This window comes from Pholcus phalangioides, unplaced genomic scaffold (assembly GCF_987345545.1).
Source record: "Pholcus phalangioides strain wild (caught in Gottingen) unplaced genomic scaffold, Ppha-v1.0 ptg000011l_1, whole genome shotgun sequence".
Classification (NCBI taxonomy): Eukaryota; Metazoa; Arthropoda; class Arachnida; order Araneae; family Pholcidae; genus Pholcus; species Pholcus phalangioides.
Genome location: NW_028301604.1, coordinates 22,793,998 through 22,813,853, shown reverse-complemented (window position 1 = coordinate 22,813,853; position 19,856 = coordinate 22,793,998). Strand labels below are relative to the sequence as shown.

At 36.4% G+C, this 19,856-nt stretch overlaps 1 protein-coding gene across 2 annotated transcripts in view; it reads left to right on the top strand.

Annotated features, from left to right (window-relative positions):
• Positions 1-18,786, top strand: part of LOC149080231 (oxidative stress-induced growth inhibitor 2-like) — a 50,822-nt gene extending 32,036 nt beyond the window's left edge. For both annotated transcript variants that reach the window (XM_089239302.1, XM_089239301.1), the window contains 2 exons: positions 2,511-2,602; positions 15,199-18,786. In XM_089239302.1, the coding sequence (XP_089095428.1) occupies positions 2,511-2,602; positions 15,199-16,144 (1,038 nt within the window). In that variant the 3' untranslated portion in view covers positions 16,145-18,786. The remainder of the gene's footprint in view (positions 1-2,510; positions 2,603-15,198) is intronic.
• Positions 18,787-19,856: the final 1,070 nt, after the last annotated feature.

Here is a 19,856-nt window from a genome sequence, read left to right as displayed (position 1 = left end):
AAGTCAGGTAGCAAAGGGTGTGAACTACAGTCAGAAAATTTTTTGACCACTGGAAAAAAATTATTTACATTACTGTTTAATTTTTTTGTTCATTATTCAGCAACGAAAATAGTTAATGATGCAATGTACTGTATACAGTCTATCCCGCTTATAATGTCCCACTTAAAATGTTCTCCCGCTTAGTATGATTTATTTTTGTGGTTCCAACTCTAATTCTAATATTAAGATTTCCCGTTTAAAGTATTTTCCTGCTTACAACGTTTTCCATGATGGTGATAATAAGTGAGATCCACTGTATAATGTTATGTTAAAGTACCTATGCATGTATTTTAAAAGAATAATGTATCATATGAAATGATAAATATTTAGTTAATTAAAGAGTAAACAATGTAAACTGAAGAGCCAAAAAAAACTGGTAAAGGCATGCGTATGCAAATAATGAGATATTGAACCAATCAGAGTACGGCGCTGCGGCCGGCAACGTCCATATAACACAACAAGTGTCTGGCATAGTTGTTAGATTGGTTACTGCTGCTACAATGGCAGGTTCTCGAGATTTAAGTGAGTTTGAACGTGGTGTTATAGTCGGCGCATGAGAGATCGGACATAGCATCTCCGAGGTAGCGATGAAATTTGGATTTTCACATACGACCATTTCACGAGTGTACCGTGAATATCTGCAATCCGGTAAAAAAATTAAATCTATGACATCGCTGCAGCCGGAAAAAGATCATGCAAGAACGGGACCAACGACGACTGACGAGAATCATTAAACGTGCAACCCTTCCGCAAACTGCTGCAGATTTCAATGCTGGGCCATCAACAAGTGTCAGCGCGCGAACCATTCAACGAAACATCATCGATATGAGCTTTTGGAGCCGAAGGCCCACTCGTGTACCCTTGATGACTGCATGACACAAAGCTTTACGCCTCGCTTGGGCTTGACAACACCGACATTAGACTGTTGAGGACTGGAAACACGTTGCCTGGTCTGACGAGTCTCGGTTCCAATTGCTTCGAGCTGATGGACGTGTACGGGTATGGAGACAACCTCATGAATCCATGATCCATGGACCCTACATGTCAACAGGGGACTGTTCAAGCTGGTGGAGGCTCTGTGATGGTATGGGGCGTGTGCAGTTGGCGTGATATGGGACCCCTGATACGTCTAGATACAACTCTGACAGGTGGCAGGTGCGTAAGCATCCTGTCTGATCACCTGCACCCATTCATGTCCATTGTGCATTCAGACGGACTTGGACAATTTCAGCAGGACAATGCGACACCCCACATGTCCAGAATTGCTACAAAGTGGCTCCAGGAACACTCTTCTGACTTTAGACACTTCCGCTGGCCACCTAAATCCCCAGACATGAACATTATTGAACATATCTGAGATGCCTTGCAACGTGCTGTTCAGAAGAGATCTCCACCCCCTCTTACTCCTACAGATTTATGGACAGCCCTGCAGGATTCATGGTGTCAATTACCTCCAGCACTACTTCAGACATTAGTCGAGTCCATGCCACGTCATGTTGCAGTACTTCTGCGTTCTCATGGGGGCCCTACACGATATTAGGCAGGTGTACCAGTTCTTTTGGCTCTTCAGTGTATATAAATTATTTATTATATATATAATTTTATTTACTTCATTTTCAATTTATTTTTATTTTATCTCAACTACCTATGAGATTGTTACACAATTTCACACATCATGTCAGTTAAACCCTTTATTAAGTGGAAACCTGTGTTCAGTGTAAAAAAACAGCGGTCCCTTGCAATTGAAGACAGGTTTTACTGTATATATAGAAAAGCCCAATGTGTGGGTCACCATTATATTGGCCCAAAGCAGATGTCTTTCTGATAGGTGGTTTAGCCTTCTAAGGTGTTGCTTACATGAAAAGAAATCAAATTTGCTTATATATAACAATGCACAGCTTCATAAAAATGAATTGTACCTTGTTGATGCATAACAGAAATCTGGTGAACAAATGAGTTGTGTTACAATTGCTGAGCTATTTTCATTGAGATATCAGCTTTGTTATTTTCATACTATTAATTTGCCTCAGCTAATTAATACAAAAAATAATTGATCATAGGAAATTTTCGTGGTTTACTTTGTGTTGTTTTTGGTCAGAGGTATTGCTGACTAACAACTTGGTAGAGAGAGAAACAGTGTCACTCTTCGCTTTTCATACAAAGTATGAAAGACTGGATACTGAGCAGAGATGGATGAAGTTTGGAAAGAAAATTCACATTCCTCTGTGGGCAATCGAACCACCAACCTCTCACAATCCGGGCAAATGCTCTTACAATTAAGCCATAGAAGACAGACATTTTTCTAACCTTAGAATGTGCAGTTGCACTGAATGGGACTGAGAATGTACAGCCCCCAACTAAGCTAGTAGCTTGGTCAGGGGGCTATACATTCAAAATATCAAGTATCTTTGTAGCAAGTTTTTACTGTAATTTTAATTTTTTTATGGTAGGTTTTTGTGTTTTATTTTTAGAAAATAAATAGTGGTGCTTTGACAATAAGTATGAGTTCATGGATGGAGCTTCCTTCAATAAGTATCTTGTCTTGTGCAGATGATCAAATTAGGTGAGGCTATATTTTTGAAAATCTAATACCATATCTTGAATCTGGGCATTTTTAAAGTAAAATTGTGTTAATAAACCAATAAACTGATATTACTGAATCATTATTAATATATGTTTAGTCAAAAAAGAATGTGAATGATTTTATTACTTACAAACTGCAACAACTTAGTGTATAGTTGAATTCAAACGATATATTTTCTGATATGGTCCTCATTGACTTATATGCCTTTGGCTCAGCATGTTTGATATACTTGTGCAAGACATTCTGGGGTTGCCAGGTGTCTGAATGAATGAATGCCAGAACTTTGCCATTGGACTTATCCCGTTGCCGAGATCTCTTCCAGCCCAGCTTTGTGGCAGAGTCTGGAACTCTTTATTTTGTGTTAAAAAAGAAGCAAAATTTTTGCTTCGTTTTTTTTTCCAACATATTTTCCCCGAACAATTGGGTACTCTCGCGATTAACAAATTTTGTGGTGATTACAAACAAAATAGGGTTGAGAGTTGAAGAAAATTTTCAGGGTTTCGTTAAGATGGAGAATGTATGCATATTAGGATGGAAGTATATTTTAAAAGCAATCGGAGGGGGGCCCCCATGCCATTTCATCTGTTATCTCACACTTGCCATATTATATACACATGATACAAAAAAAAGAAAAAAAAAACAAAAAATGAGAATCTTATTGTGAAATATAAAATATCCATCGGAGTGAGTTATCTCGTTTAACACCTTATTGGTAAGCAAATAGGTTTGATAACTTGCAGACTACAAGCCAGCATCAGTTTTATTGGGTTGAGTTCACTCGCTCTGGTGGATTTGATGAAAAAAATACAAAATAGAAATATTGTGTGGGGGGGGGGGGAATGTATACAATTGGGGATCACCCGTGCCATCTTGCTTAGCGCCTTATTTGGTGAGCAATATGAGTAGGCACATGTGTTGTGGATATGAAATGCATGAAGAACTTGACTAGAGGAAAGAGAAATACACATATACACACATTTATATACATATATATAACTGCTAGGTTGAGTCATCTCGCTTTAAACCTATTTTGGTGAGCAATGTGAGATTAGTTTAAATGGGGAATCGTCTGGAGAGAGCTTTAGCTGAGGATTAGCTTCGGTCTTGTTGTTTTGGTTGACTCGCTCTGGCTGGTTATATTTATATTAAAAAAAAAAAAGAATACATATAAAATAAAAACTACATGTAATGAGGGGGGGGGGTTATTATTATGAAACCATTCGTGTCCTCCTGCCTAGCACGCACCCCCCCTCCCCCCGCTAGAATAGCGGAATGAAGGACACTTGCGGTTATCGCATTTACATCATTGTAACAGGAATGTCATAAAAATTCTTGTTGGGGTCCCATTTATACATGCTATATCTTGTACATGTAATAGTTATGTAATAGTAGCGGCAGTCATGTGGATATGATTTGTGTTGTTTTTATCTTTCTATTTTTTCCTTTCCCCTTATTTTCGTAAAACTTGAAAGATTATTTTATAAATCTGGTGGACAGATTTTTCTGTTTTTAGTTGACATGTATATATTTGACAAGGCTTGTAATCCTTGCTGCTGTGTTTTTGTTACTGATTATTTGAGTGAACCATTGTTTTCTATTGTTTTCAGAATATGTGTAGATGCTTTGTAAATTAGCACTCTGTGGCATAGTGAACTGGAGTACCCACCATACCGCAGGCACATCTGTCTGTTCAGCAGAGTTTCCGTTCATGTAGATATATAGGGAATGGTCGGTGTCCTGTTATGAAGATAGTCACCTCCCCATTCCAGTCTAGTTTGTTATATGTGACTCGAGGGACAATTTCGTGCACTTTCCTAGCTGTTGTTCTTTGGTCCCAAACTTGCTGCCATTTCTGGAGGGTTGCTTGTTTAAGTTGTCGCTTCAGGAGCGTTAGTGAGAAAGGGTTATCAAGTTTATTGTCGCAGTTGATTGCAGCTTTGGCTAGAGAGTCTGCTCTCTCGTTTCCAAGATTACCTACATGGGCCTTGGTCCAACCTAGGAAATTTTTTGGGTTATGTAATAGACGCTGCCTCAATACATGTACTATTCTGTTTCTATGTTTTAGATCTAGAAGTGCTGAAGGGAGGAGTGGCTATCAGTGGCGGATCCAGGGGGGGGCGATGGGGGCGATCGCCCCCCCCAAGAGCCTTTAAACAATAGGTGAAGGGGCGATCGCCCCTCCCAAGAGCCTTCAAGCAAACATAACTCCAGTTACCTCACTTTTTTTCTTTATTAATCCTTAATTTTTTTAATTAATTACCTTTTTTTCTCAAAGTTCCTTTCCCTAAAATTTGTTCCCGAAGTTTCACCTTGAGATTTCTTCTGCTGGTAAGGTCGAAAAAATAAAGAAGTCATAGCCGGAGGAGGGTCAATTGTATTCCCACCAAGGTTCTACAGGGATTCCATACGATTCGGCTGTCACGCTGCCTTTTCGCTTACCCCCTAGCGCCTAAGGGCTCATGTAGAGAGGCAAAAAAATGTACACCCTTCAGTTTTCTTGGTAACGCGCAGTAAAGCACAAGCCATCCAATAAGACGAATCATCGTTTTCTAGCCTTTGTTATCTCTTTTTTTTTAAATTCAGTCCTGAAACCCGCAAGCTTGACGTGGATCAAAAAATGACCATGTCTTCGAAAAAAACTGTTTTCAGTAAGCGAAAATTTTAAAATTTTAAAATAAATGGATATTAAGAAAATTAATTCTATTACTTTTTGTAGCACATCTGGGGTTTTCCCAGAGAATGAAGCTGCATTCGCTTACGGATTCACTGATGATGACATTAACGGGGGGTTCCCCCACAGGGTGAGGCTAACAGGGCTCAGGACGATTCTTATCAATTTTTGATTTTCACTCTACAAATTCACTATAGTGGGGCCTAAAAGTATGAAAAATCTCAGCAAAGCCCCCCCCCCCTCCTCGAAAACGTAGCTCAAAAGACCTGCGCCAGAAGGTGAGCATTTGAACACACATAGCTTCTCTATAATATCTATGAAAATATAGGCCTCTGCCCCATCTAATAATTAAAGCCTTTGTAATTTGAAATAAGTACCTGGATTAAACATTATAAGTGGATCGCGCGTATAATGCTTTTCCAAAAACCGCCATAAAATCGTTTTAAGCGGAAAAACGCTTTAAACGGGAAATATTAATATTTCCCGTTTAAAGCGTCTCTATGGTCTGAGCATTAGTTGAAGATGGAACCACGAAAATGAATCGCACTAAGCGGGAAAAGGTTCTAAGAGCAGTGCCGCAACCAGATGCTTGGTCAGCATCTTGGTGTCCCTTGTAATGTTAAAGGGCAGGTAAAATGTGGAAATTCACGCCCCCCCCCCCCCTCCGGTCCAGCGCCCGGGGCACCAAACTTACCTCCTCTTCCCATGTTTCGGCCTTGAGGAACGTTATAAGTGGAATCCACTATATAAAATTGATTGTGTGGAGTCGGATGTTCTGCGGGAATTAAATTTAACCACCATCTTTTCAGACAAAAAATCTGAAAATTAATATTGTGCACTTGATAATCATAATTAAATAATAATGAAAATCATTTCAATTTGCATGAAAGTAAGCTTTTGCTATTTAACGTATCTGTGGCGAAAAACTGTTTTTGAATAGGTTTTTGACAACCATATAGTCTGCACAAAATTGAATAAGAAATTTATTATTTTAAATGGCGCAATATTAGAATTTCATTAGGAAGTTTTTTTACTCTTAAATTTTTCTTAATTATGCAGACAAATTAGTACCCACATATTTTATTGAAATATGCGTCAATTATTTCTTTTTATCGAAAACAGTCTATACTTGTTTCAATAACTTTTCAATGCTATATTTTCATATTTAAAAACATTTTCATATTTTATCTTGACGTCCTATTCGAATAAGCAAGATTTACCATTTAGTATTTCGTGTATTTGTGTTTCCAAGATTTTATATTTCCTGATTAGTAATTCTCTGAAACTCCTGCTAAGGTGGTTCCAAATTAAAGTTTTCATCCTTTATGAGTTTTTCATTTGAAACCGAACCAGAGATTCAGGTTAGGAGATAGAGAGTAATTTTGATGTTCAGTCAGAAGCGCATTTACGGTTTTGCCGATTTGAAGGCTATTCAAATTTCACCGCCCTTCCACTCTAGTCTAATTTTCTCGACTACTCTATCCCCGAATTTTCCATCCCATGTTATAGCCCCCCCCCCCACTCCTGCAAGTACACCTGTATTAAAGTCACTCTTTTAAAGGTCCGTCCCACGAGAGTTTGCTAGGTGACGCTGGATAAGATAATTAAAGTTAAAGATAATAAAAGTCTTTGTCAGGATCCGCGGTCGTCTCGGGCCTCGGGGAAGCAATAATTTTTAAGGCTTTCAATACAAAGGCAGAGGAACGAGCGTCTTCCTTTGTGAATGACCGAACAAGCACGGTTTACTTCACGCCGGCTGTTATTTTTGCGGTTTATGTCCGACAAAGACTTTTATTAACTTTAATTATCTTACCCAGCGTCCCCTAGCAAACTCTCGTGGGACGGACCTTTTAGTCATTTACATGTTTGCACCCTGTTTGGTCACACACGTGTTTGACGCTGGTTTTGGTAATTGTTTCGTTACTTACACGCGCTCTAGACAATACCGTCTTAACGCATTCCCCGCGGGCGGGGGCCTCAAATGCAGAGGGACCTCTGGTTTAAAATTTTAAAAGTAAACGTGTCTCGCCAGGTAGGGGGCTCAGAAAAATTACTTTTTCCGAGGGCCCAGTATACGCTTCTGACGGCTGACTCTAGGCCACTCACTGAACTGGTCCCTCACTCTTTATGTCACTCATTTGATCATTCATTACTCCCGCTCTAAGTCACGCTTTTGCTCATTCACGTGCTTGCAAACTCTCTAGGTCACTCACTGACACGGTCACTTGCTGTCTGGGAAGAGGTGGGTTTATTTGACGGTTATAAAAATTTCACCGCCCTTCTCCCATTTTGCTAATTTTCTTGGCCACTCAATCCTCAAATTTGCCGACCTTCTGAACTTGCCGCCCTGGGCTATAGCCCATTTAGTTCTGTAAATAGGACATTGTCTTCAGTAACGGGGCATGAGGATGGTTAAAATCAGTGTTACAAAAAAAAAAAAAATTGAGGGGAAAAACTGAAAAATTACCAGCAAAAAAAAAAAGGCTGATGGAATTAAATTTTTCTAGAATTAATAGAGATATGAATTATTAGTACAGTAGACTCTCGCTAATCTGGCACATATCACACCAGGGTGTACTGGGTTAACGAAATCGCCGAATTACTGCAGATTGATTGAAAAAGTCCATTTAAATAACAAACTTCTGCTCATAAACATGTGCGCACTGTTTTCCTCTTCTATGCTCGGAGAAAACTGGCCTAAAAACCGGATTACTGGAGGGATTATTGAAAGTCTGACTCTATACGTAGTAGGATGGGAAACTTTATTTGAAGACAAAAATGGGTTTCAGACGCAAAATATTTTCATAAATCGGGTATACAAAGCTGGAAATTTGTAATTTTTTAAATTTTATCGTCTCGTTTGAAAATTATAAGTGATAAATGAGGAAGTTAAAGGTATTATTTGTAAATACAGACATGTCATAAATGGGTGTTTTATTGTGTGTAGTACTTATTTTCATTTTAAGAAAGGATACAAGTTTGGTGAGCTATAAAATTGTTCACAGAAAGAAAAATTAACTGTCTAGAACGTGAGTAACTGAAAGAAGACTGCTTAATGTTCTTTACATCAATCGCCAAGTCCTCGAAGCGTATACGTAAACACGAAAAGTTGCTGGAGTGAGTGTAGCTCGGCTTTGGATGCTTGAGTTTCCAGCAGCGGTTCCGAACCTTTTCAGTGCATACGCCAAGCAGATCATGAGTAAATACTAAACAAGGTATTGAGCGAAACAAGAGGGACCACCTTAGGGACCCCATGGATGGAAACAAAGTCCCTTTGGTCGGGTCCAGTGCCGAGTGGGGAGTACTGAGCTGATATGAATTAGTACGAGACAAGCAGAGCCAGTTGAGGGCCCCACATGGATCTGCCGGCAAATAGATAGAATTCTCTATCGAACGAGACAGACCACAGAGGGCTCACCTGGAATCACTGATGTAAACAAAGCTCATTTGGCCGATCCCATCACCGGCATTCAAAATCTGAACAGGGAAAACATCTATCCTGTGCTGTACTGAAACCGAAACTGCCTTATCACGGACCCTACATATGAGAGGACAAAAGCTGCGCCGCATAGGTTCAGCTTTTTATCTGAAGCCATGAAGTCATTTAAAGTTTGAGCGGTCACAAGAATTTTTCGCAAGCTCAGTGCGACTCGTTACGGGTAAGGAGGCTGTCGGTGTGCGCGTAGTAGCCTACCTATTTATTTGATAACTACTTTGTTGTTGTGCGTAAAGTTCATGCTCCCAAGGGTGGAGCTGACAGGGCCGGGGACGATTCTCATCATTTTTTTTTTGTTTTTTTAAGCTATAAATTAACTATAAAAGGGCCCGTGAAAAGTCTAGTCTGGGGGGCCCACTAGAGGCTTTAGCCTAGGGGCCCGCTCTAGGATGTGGAGGCCATGGTCAGGGCTTTAGATAATTTTTTTTCCTTCAAATGTTCAAGGATCGTCTCTCTTAAACGAGGTTTCTTGTATCCGAGTTAGCTTAGAATTCATTTCCTCTGGTTAACCGAGATCCTTATTTTATTCATATTAATTTGCCTAATTGTTATCATAACGTCACAAAGAGAAACGTTTAATACTTTCACAGGGATCAAAAAAATTAAATTTAAACGGAAAGTATCTCTCTACTTTGACTTGAAAAGCTGGAAAAAAGCATTTATCGAATACATTCGGATGAATTTTTATTTGTGCGCATTGTTTTGTCCGGTTAACTGTGAGCCTTAATTTTTATCAAGCGAAGGAGGAAGAAATAGTATTCTAGGAACATTTTAAAATACCAATTCTTCATACGCTTTTGATATTCTGCTCTCTTTTCATCTGCAAAGTTTTTATTTATTTGTACAATTGCTCATGATACTGTTAATAAAAAAACATTTTTAACTGGTAATGTGCATCAGAATTCCTTACAATGTTTATAAATATAACACACATTATTCAGTCTGCACCTCAAACTTTTTTTTCGTACGGTATTTTTTGCGAGGGTAGCCGGCACATACGTTCAAATTTATTATCAAAAACAGCTTATTCATTAATTGTAACACCAGTTGCTGCAAGCAAGTTTTTAAATAAGTATGCTGCATATTGAAAAAATATAATTTTTATAAATATAAATTTTAATTTAGATTTAATTTTTAACTGCCTTCAATTTTTAATTAATTTTTATTTTCAATTAAAATGTAATCGTAATTAATTTTAATGTTAATGTTAATTAATTTTTTAAATGAAAATTAATTGAAAGTTTTAAATAATTTTAATTCTTAATTAATTTTTTATTAGTTTTTTTATTTTAAGTACGTTTGGCACCTGCGGACACTAGTTTGGGTCTCACCGATCGACATCTTCATTGTGAAAAATCGCCCCCCCCCCCCAACACATCACCCTGGATCCGCGCCTGGTGGCTATCAGTTATTATTAAAACTTGTTCTTCTGTTCCCGTTGTGTATTGTGTAGCTGCTTCTATCGCTAACAATTCTGCTTGAAAGTTACTATTGTTTTTATGTAGTGCTGCTTGCTACGTTTGCTTTTCTGTATTGTTTGTGTATACACAATAGGCTGCCCCGATGCTTTCATCGGTTTTGGAGCCATCTGTGTATATGTGGGTGTTTGCTAGTTTTATATCATGGTCATCAATCGAAATTTGATTGGGGATAGTTGAGCAGGAGGGGTAGTGGTGCTAGCCATGCTCCTGTGCTTCAAAGTTATTGGGGTCAAAGTCTAGAAGTTCTGGTTGAATGTTTATCCTAAACCTAACTGCATTTGTATAGACTGCTTCCATTTGGAACTTTAGGTGTAGTGGGCAGTTGCCTGTGATCACCTGGAGTCCGAGCGTGGCTGTTGTGTCATGGGCCTCGGATATTGTTAAAAACCTGGTTGTCAGGTGTCTGTGTACTTTGCTTTACACAATGTTACCGGGTGAGATTTTGCTATACTGCAATTTTCAAGTGTTAATTCAAGGGATCACAACCTGCGAAATTTGGCCTGAAGTCTAATTTTGCAAGCTTATGTTCAGGATTAAAATCAAAGATTTTATCATAGTTAAAATTATAAAATCTGTTGAATTTGAGGATATAGATTAAGATAGATTAGACATAGATACGGATACATCTATATGTTTTAGCTTTCATTGTGATATTGGAAGCATCCCTGAAATAAGTGTCTCAAAATTTCATGTACAGTAAGACCTTGGTATAATATTGCCTCTGTGGACCATATAAAAGTGAGTTTATAAGCAAGAGTGGCTTGATAATGAGCAAGTCTGATTCGACAAGTAAATATGCACTCTGGGAAGGTACATGTATGAAAATTCATGTTACACACAGGAAACAGAAGGTTGGGCTAGAATTTATTGTCAAGATATAGATTTTTACTTATTGAAATATTTTAAAAAAAATATTATTTTGGAATGATTGTGTGATGCAATGAAAAAACGCAGGCATTCATTGAAGTTATATTCAAGCTATTTGAAGAAATCTATTATACACGATTGCTTCTCTGCAGGCTGAATAATATGAACCAACTTTTCTAATTGTCTTATAACATGATTCAGTGAATTCAGAATGCTCTGAGGAACTGTATGACAATATTCAAAACTGAGAATTTCCAACCTGAATACAATTTCAAATTTGGATTTACAGTCAATTTTATCATTTGAAAATTCATTTTCATTTTTTACCCTTTGCAACAATCTGTCAAAGAGGCCTTGGAAGAAGTGAAAAAGTTGCTGGCTATTGTAACATATTTAATTTCACCACAAACTTTCTGTAAGTTTGTCACAGAAGTTATACCTGGATTTGAACCTTTATATCCATTTGTTACTCGCAAAAAAAATTTGGTAAGTGACTTTGTAAGTGGTTTGGACATCTAAGCATGCCGCTAAACACAGGAAAGTATGACACAGAATTCATATTTCGTCAACCAAGACTTTTAAAAACTAATGTTACAAGCAGGGCGAGATCTTTCTAAAACCCATTGAAGTTGTATAAAGTTCTTATGAATTTTAGAAAAAGTCTTGTGTATTTTTGTGCATAATTTAAAATAAGGACGTTTCCCTCTCTCAAAAGTATGTGTTATATGTCTATTAAAAAAATATAATAAACTCAGTTAAGTTATGTGTATACATGTGCAATAACTTCTAGTTGGTCTTTTAGTAATGTTCTTTTAGAACATTTTATTTTTTCATCAGTATATAATTGATCATTATGCGACTATGAGTTATGTTGTGTGACAATAAAATCCTTCCAATTGGTCTTCAGTGATCAGATTTCTAAATGCAAAAAGAACAAACCTCCTCAATCTCAAATAAAGATCATGGCAACTATGTTTTAGAACCAAAAGATAGTTTTTGGTGGACTTTGTGGAACCTGAAAAAACCTTGTATTGCTAGTTTGTTGTGAAACAAATTTAAAATCATAGAATGCACATCTCTGTTTTTTTCATAGCCAATCAGCTTTTACTTTTCAAATTAACTATGTATACAGGGTGAACGCTAAAGTTCCTTTTGGCTGCCAATTACTGTGAAGCTATTAATCCTAGAGGCATACTTCTAATTGGAAAAGTATCCAAATAACATGTAGACCTTAGATAAGTTGTCATTCATATTTCAAGGGGTTGTGTAGTTATTAACCCTTTCAGCGGCAATCTTGAGATATTTTGTTTGATCACTTTGGCGCTTCACTGTCATTTTCTGCACACAGGGTCTAATTAGACCGGGATCTACAATTTATTGCTGAATCTGAATGGCAGCCTTGTTTTTTTATACTCATCGAGAGGTCGGTGCGCTAACCCCTTGATCTGGGACTCCCTGCAGTATCAATCTTTTTCTGTGGTCATATCGCCGTTTCTGTTGTACCCGTGTCAGGAAAGTTTCTGATAAGGACAAACCGGGTATCGAACTTGCGACACCTCTAAACATCCTTTGGTACTTTAGGCGAGTATCTTATCGACCTAGTCTACCGCACCCTGTGATATTTCATCAAACTTTATCTGCTTTATTTCAGTCACTCCGAAATATCACATCTTCTAAAAACATGTTGAAGTTGTTTTTACTGTAAAACATGTTTTTTATACCCCCCCCCCCCAATCAATCGACTTTCAGTGGGTGGAGTCAGCTTGTTCAAGGTTAGATAAGAGGAGCGAGAAAAAAAGAGAAAGGAATATATGCTCAAGTATAAGTGATAAAAAAAAAAAATTTCCAAAAAAAGTTTCTCTTCCTAGAAAGCCACACACATGCAAGTGTTTTTGCATCATAGTGAGGGGAAATAAAAGTAAATGGCTACATGACCTCAGAAAAAGATTGCTACCGCAGGGAGTCCCACATGAAGGGGTTAGCGCACCAACCTCTCGATGAGTATAAAAAAAGGCTGCCATTCTGAATCGGCAATAAATTGTAGGTCCCGGGGGTCTAATTAGCCCTCATGTGCAGAAAATGACTGTTGTGCGACAAATATGATCAATGGGAAATAAAAGCGGTGAGCGAAGTAAATATCCTTGTTGGGGAAGCAGTTATCAGACTTAGATATGTTATTGAACTATTAGTCCTAGAGTATTAGTTTGATATAATCTTTGACAGTGCTGCACTCTGTGAAAAGCTTTCCATCGATAGCAAGCTTATTTGAATGACAATAATCTGAGATTATGATCAGCTCGAAGTTTACCAGCCCTCTTGTCATAATTTATTCAAACTGATACTTTTTTGTTTAGTGTAAAGTAAATTTTTTGTTCAATTGGATTTTAACTTTTAATGAAACAATAAGCCACCAGGTTATGCTGTGCACAAACTGATCAATAATATAAAGTTCAATCACAGTTTTGATCTCTTCAGATTTCTTATACATACAGTGTTATTTTATACCATAGTAAACCTCAAAGATAGGAAATTGCGAACTTTACCAATGCTGTCAACTGAATATTTTTTTTCAAGTTTTTCTTTTTCCAAACTACTACTAAGCCTTATCTACATTCCTCTGCAGAATTTTTAACGAATTGATTAACATGGAGATCGGCGCACATTTCAGCCTTAAAGTTGGTAACCACAGAAAACCAATTTCAGCCGACCAGCTGAATTTTGCTTTTTCCAAACTGAAAATCATTAGTATTTTAACATAACATGTATACAGTATGCTAATACCTCTGTGTTACTACAATATGTTCCATTATTTAATCCCCCTCCTTTTTTTGTGCTTCCAAACAAAAACCATTTGAAGTATTGATAACTTTCATGGTGTAATAAATTCATCTTAGAGAGCACACTACCGTGGAAGGAGTTTTTTAATAAAGGAATTAACTTAGTAGGTAAAACCAAATGAACTATTCGTGGCAAATTTAATTATGACTTCACTTACGGCGTAGGATGTTCTAACTTTTTTTGTGGGGGAAGGAAGGGTACCAGACTTTTTTGTCAGGGATGCTCGAACCTATCTGTTAATGTTGCTTGAGCAACACCATTTAAAATTAGCTGAAAATATATTAAAACCACTCTTTGAAATATGACTGAAAATTTCGAATTTTAAATTGCTACCAAAACTTCTATTACAAGATTTTTTTGTTGGCTACCATACATTGATTTTTCTGGTAAATTTCGAGTGCAGAAAATTATGAGAAAATGAATTTGATCCGTGGGCCCACTGTAAAGCCATCATTCTGCCTATGCAAGGAATTTGTATTAATATACATTATTATACATTGTAAATATCAATACAGTTGCAAACCTCATTAAAGCAAAACTAAAAACACCAAATAAATTATTTCATCGAAATGCACAACAATTCCTTCTACCTTCGGCCATACTTATTGGAGAGATCAATTCAGAATGTAATTTGACAGTTTGCAGAGATCTTCAAAATGTTATACCCGACTGAGTATCCCAAACAAGTGAAAATTGTTTTGCTCCTTCTGCTGACTGTGAAGGCCTCGCAAACAATTCAGAATGCAGTTTCATTAAACTATGACATGCTAAATCATATCTTAAAATTATAATTTAAAAAAAATACATAGAAACATGATAAAATATGGCTGAACACGCTTCAAGCAACACTAATCATTTTAGACTGCTGGCACCTCCGCTGCTTTGTTGGAATGCAGGAATATTACTATTAATTAGAACCGAAACAAAATAACCACTCATATGGTTAACTTGTGATAGTGTTATTTTTCAAAATTATTGCAGTTGTATAGATGTTTTTTGTGATAGATTTGACTAAAATTTTTATGATTTTGTGCGATGATCATCTATATTTTTCTTTTTTATTAAATTGGATACAGATAGCCTCTGGGTGCAGCAAACCAAATGTTCACTACTGTATAGTTCATTATAGTGAGGTTTGAATTTGTATATAAAATATGACTAGACGTAAGAAAAGTAAAAAAAAATGACATGCATATATATATATATATATTTTATATTGCAGGATAATACCAAGTAATTCTAGTCAGAAGCGAGTCACAGTTCGCAGTGTTGGGAACTATTATTCTCATTACGTGAAAGCTCAGAGATTGGAACAGTATTTTCGCGACCATGCAGTAGTGACATCTGTTTCAAAGATGAACTCTGTGGATAAATGTCATGGTGCAGCAAATAATCATATTTGGAAAGTCACTGGTCATTTTTTGGATTCAGATGAGAAAAAAAGTTCTCCATTTTCATATATAACACCAAATGTTGTTCTTGCTATTGGTAGCTCAGATCAACCAAACATGTTGAACATTGAAGGTGAAAATTTACCATTTGTTATGCATAGTATTTCTGAATTAGAAAATTCAATACTTAGAAATGAGCTGTCTTCCAAATCTGGAGTGTTGATGATTGTTGGGGCAGGACTTAGTGCTGCTGATGCTGTGATATTAGCACATTCCCATAGTGTGTCAGTAATTCATGTTTTTAGGTGTTCTGTTAATGATCCTAAATTAGTTTTCAATGAACTTCCTGAAAACATCTATCCTGAGTACCACCATGTTCATCAAATGATGCAAAGCTCCAATCGTTTTGGGGAGTACAAGACATTTCCTCAACATGAGGTTGAAGAAATAAAGTCGGACAAGACTGTTCTTTTAAAGTCACTCTCTGACAATCATGCAGAATCAGTTTTAAATGTTACTCATGTCATTGTCCTCATTGGAACACACCCTGATTTATCATTTCTGCCTGCTGAATATCAAAATCTGGGAATATATCCAAATTTACCCATTGATTGCAAGAAAAATCCAGTTGATATTGATTTATTCACTCATGAAAGTATTCATCATCCAGGACTTTATGCAATTGGACCATTGGTGGGAGATAATTTTGTTCGCTTCGTGCAAGGTGGAAGTCTTGCAGTTGCTAGCCATATTTGGAAGAAACACTTCCTGAATTAATTTGATGAGTTAAATTCTTCAATGTCGTTCTGCATTGTATTACTCTGGTAACATTCCATCATGATAAAAGAGAGTCTTTCAAGTCTAGCGTATCTAGATGGTCAGAAGAGCTTGCAGGAATCAAACAATGTTTCTTTTAGTCATAAAATACTTAACAGTTTATGTAGAAAATATATATATATGTCTATGTGTGTGTGCCTATTTGTATCAATATTGTGTGGCATATCAAATTATGATCTATTAATTCGGTGAAACCAAGAGCACATTCCTGATAATGCAAAGCAAAAGGCATCCATAAATTTATGATTTGTAAAACACATTTATATGATTAGTCTTAGTTTCATGTGCAAGAAGATACTGAATAGAATCTCAAAATATAACTGATGAATTTCAGCATTTTTCGATACTTAAGAGATTGTTTTTTTTTTATATAACTTTATTTTTATATGTTAAACTTCTGCTCTCTTGATTCATTATTTGACTGCTATGGACATAGTAGAATATGTGAGGAAAATTTGTGTAATATTTACTTGACTATGTCAGATATCAGTGTCTAAACTATATGTCATAAACAGTTTTGAATAGCTATTCAAGACATTTGTATTAAAATGTTATTTTAGATGCTACTGTTATGAAAGCTACCACAATAACACTGTATCACTTAACTTTTAACTTCTGTTATGAGGATCTATTTTACTTCTGATTGAAGTGTTTTCAGTGGCGTAGCCGAGTTTTTGTTAGTGAGGGAGTGAAATACAAATATATAAGAGGCCACAACAAGCAAATTGCTGAATGAAGTGGCTGAAAAAAGATGCCCATAAAAATATGAAGAAATGGGGAAAAGGCACCTTTTTTGTTCTTGATTTAGATGTGAATTTACAAAGTACTTTAAAAAATCAAATTAAATTTATTTTTTATTTTCAACTGATTTTGTGAAGTTAACTTTAATTAAAATAAATTAATTTATAGAATGTAAACTTAATAAAATTAAATTGCAAATTCTCTGTATAAAATTAATTAAATTAAAATTTTAACTAAAACTATTTTAATTAAAATAAAGCTAAAATTAATTTAATTAACAAAATAAATATCTTTTGGTTGTTTTGATGGATGAGTCTCATGGTAATGTGATGTGATGTACTATGCTTTTAGAGAGTGAAATTGGTTGTTCGTTGAAACTTCTAGCCTGGTAGGAGCCCCACAACATTAGTTTGCCTGAGGGGGGGGGGGCATATTGCTGTTAAGGTGACTTTGCATCTGGGCTGTATTAGGGAAGGTATTTGATAAAATTTCTGTCAGTGTTAGCAAAATTTCTGCTACCACCATGGCTACGTCACTGAGTGTTTTGCTTGTAAGGTGTAACAAATTTAGTATGTTCCCAGAAAATTGTTTTTGTTAGAGATTTAGGCAGCCCTGTGTTGTTTGTCAGTATTATGTATATTGTAGAGTCTCGCTAATCTGGTACATATCAGACCAGGGTGTGGTGGATTATCGAAATTGCAGGATTACTGGAAGTCAATTGAAAAACCCATTTAAATAATATAAATGTATGCGCACAGACATACAGTGGCATGTTTCCCCTCTTCTATGGTCAAAGAAAACCTTCCTAAAAATGCAGTATGAAATGTTGTATAAAATGTTTTTCTCTGTATGGGCTGGATTAACGTGCTTCCGATTATCGAGAATCTACTGTATATACGTATATTGTATTTTTAATAACATACTTATTATTGTCCAATGGCTATATCCTGAACCGTTGGTTTTCAAGACAACTTTCAATTAGAAAAAATGTTCCAAATGATGTCACCCATCATCTTAAATGCAGTTCAAATAAAAAAAATCATTAATAAAAAAGTTGCAAAATTTAAATTTTTATACAGTCCCCCTGTCCTCTAACTTTCAATTAGAAAGTTGTTTCTCTGTCTCCTGAGTCCCAAAAGAATGCCTATGTTTCTAAGTGCAAAATTCGCGGAAATATTTTTGAATTCAAAAATCAGAGAAAAGGGGGGAAAGAGTAACAAACTAATGAACAATGCTCCTCTCCCCTGATTTATGCTGTTCTTTCCCCTTTTTTCTCTGTTTTTAAATTCAGATATCTCGGCAAATATTGAATCATGGAAATTTTTTGGTTGGCCTCAGGAGAGAGGGTAACAACTTTCTAATTGAAAGTTAGATAACAGGGGAACCATATAAAAATTTAAATTTTATATCTTTTTTATTGGTGATTTTTTTTTTTTCCATTTGAACAGCATTTTCTTAATTTATAGTTGTCTCTGAAACCAACGGTTCAAGTCCATTGGACACCCTGTGTAAATATCTTTTTTTAAAGAGTACTATGACGAATTCAGTATTTCATCTTTCATTTATCTATTTAAGTACTGTTTTTGTTGAAAATATTTTTTATATTGCTCATGGTAAACATGTTTATTTTTTATGTGTTAGATACATTTTCAAACTTCTTTTATAATTTCTGTATTTTATGAACTGCCCACCTTGGCTGTTGTATCCTAAATGTGATATCTTTCATACAACATTTCATGATACAAGTGCAATACTTGATGTAGAGTTGATATCATGAAATGTAACTATGTTTCTTTGTCTTAACATGTTTCTTCTGAAAATAAAGTAGTTTAGTGGCTCAATCATTTTTTATGTACAGGGTGTTGTGAAATAGATGTGTGAACTTTGAAATACAAAAATCTCAAATATTCTTAGTGATAAAGCACAAAGCGCATGTTTTACCTTTTTACTCCCCTCCCCTCCCTCCCCAGCTACCTTGCACAAGGAGGCCGGAACATGCGTGCTCATGTTGCTGAAGCAATACCAATCATTTGAATGGTATTGCTCAGCAACACCAATCATCATTCAAACATCAACCATAGATTACATTAAAAGCGTTTTTTAAGCATGCCAAAAAAAAGGAATTTTAAATTGCTATTTATTTTAATGTTTGTGTCCTTTTTCCCCCCCCCCTCCTTTTATGCACTACCAACGGTATAATTAACATTTGCTCTCCCCCCCCCCCCTTCCCTGGAGAACCTATCAATTCTTGACAATCTTGCACACTATTCCTATCCAAAAACTCCTGGCACTTGATGGGGTCAGCGTCTTAGGGATTTACAAAACAGGATTTTGCTTAAAACATCTATATGGAAGGAAAAAATCGTTTTGTGGGCTGTCCGTACTGAACATGTGTATTCAATTAACTATAATTGAATCTGTGGATCTTTTTTCTCACTCAGTGAAAAGAGAGCCACTCATAAGCACACATTGAGTGAATGTGAGTGGTTCAAATTCCTTGGCTATTTTTTTGAGTAGATATACAGTATATGTCCCACATAGGAAAAAACTTGTTTCTACTGCATAGCAATACACTTTTGTCTAAGAACTTCCTATGGTGTGTGTGTGTGTCAAATGTTTCTCATTCCTGTCTGATGACCAGCTGCAGAGACGCATTTATGGTTTTGCCACCTGCAGGCTACGTGAATTTTGCCATCCTTTCCCCATTCTAGTCTAATTTTCTTGACTACTCTTTTCTCAAATTCGCCAACCTGTTCAATAACCCACTTGGCCTCCTTCCACTGCTGCAAGTGCACCAGTGTTTCTAAGTCACTCCCAAGCTCACTCATTCAGTAATTCACATGCTTGTGCACACATTTTTTGATTGCTCATTGACAGAGTTCCTTGCCATGTCACTCTTTTGATCATTTAC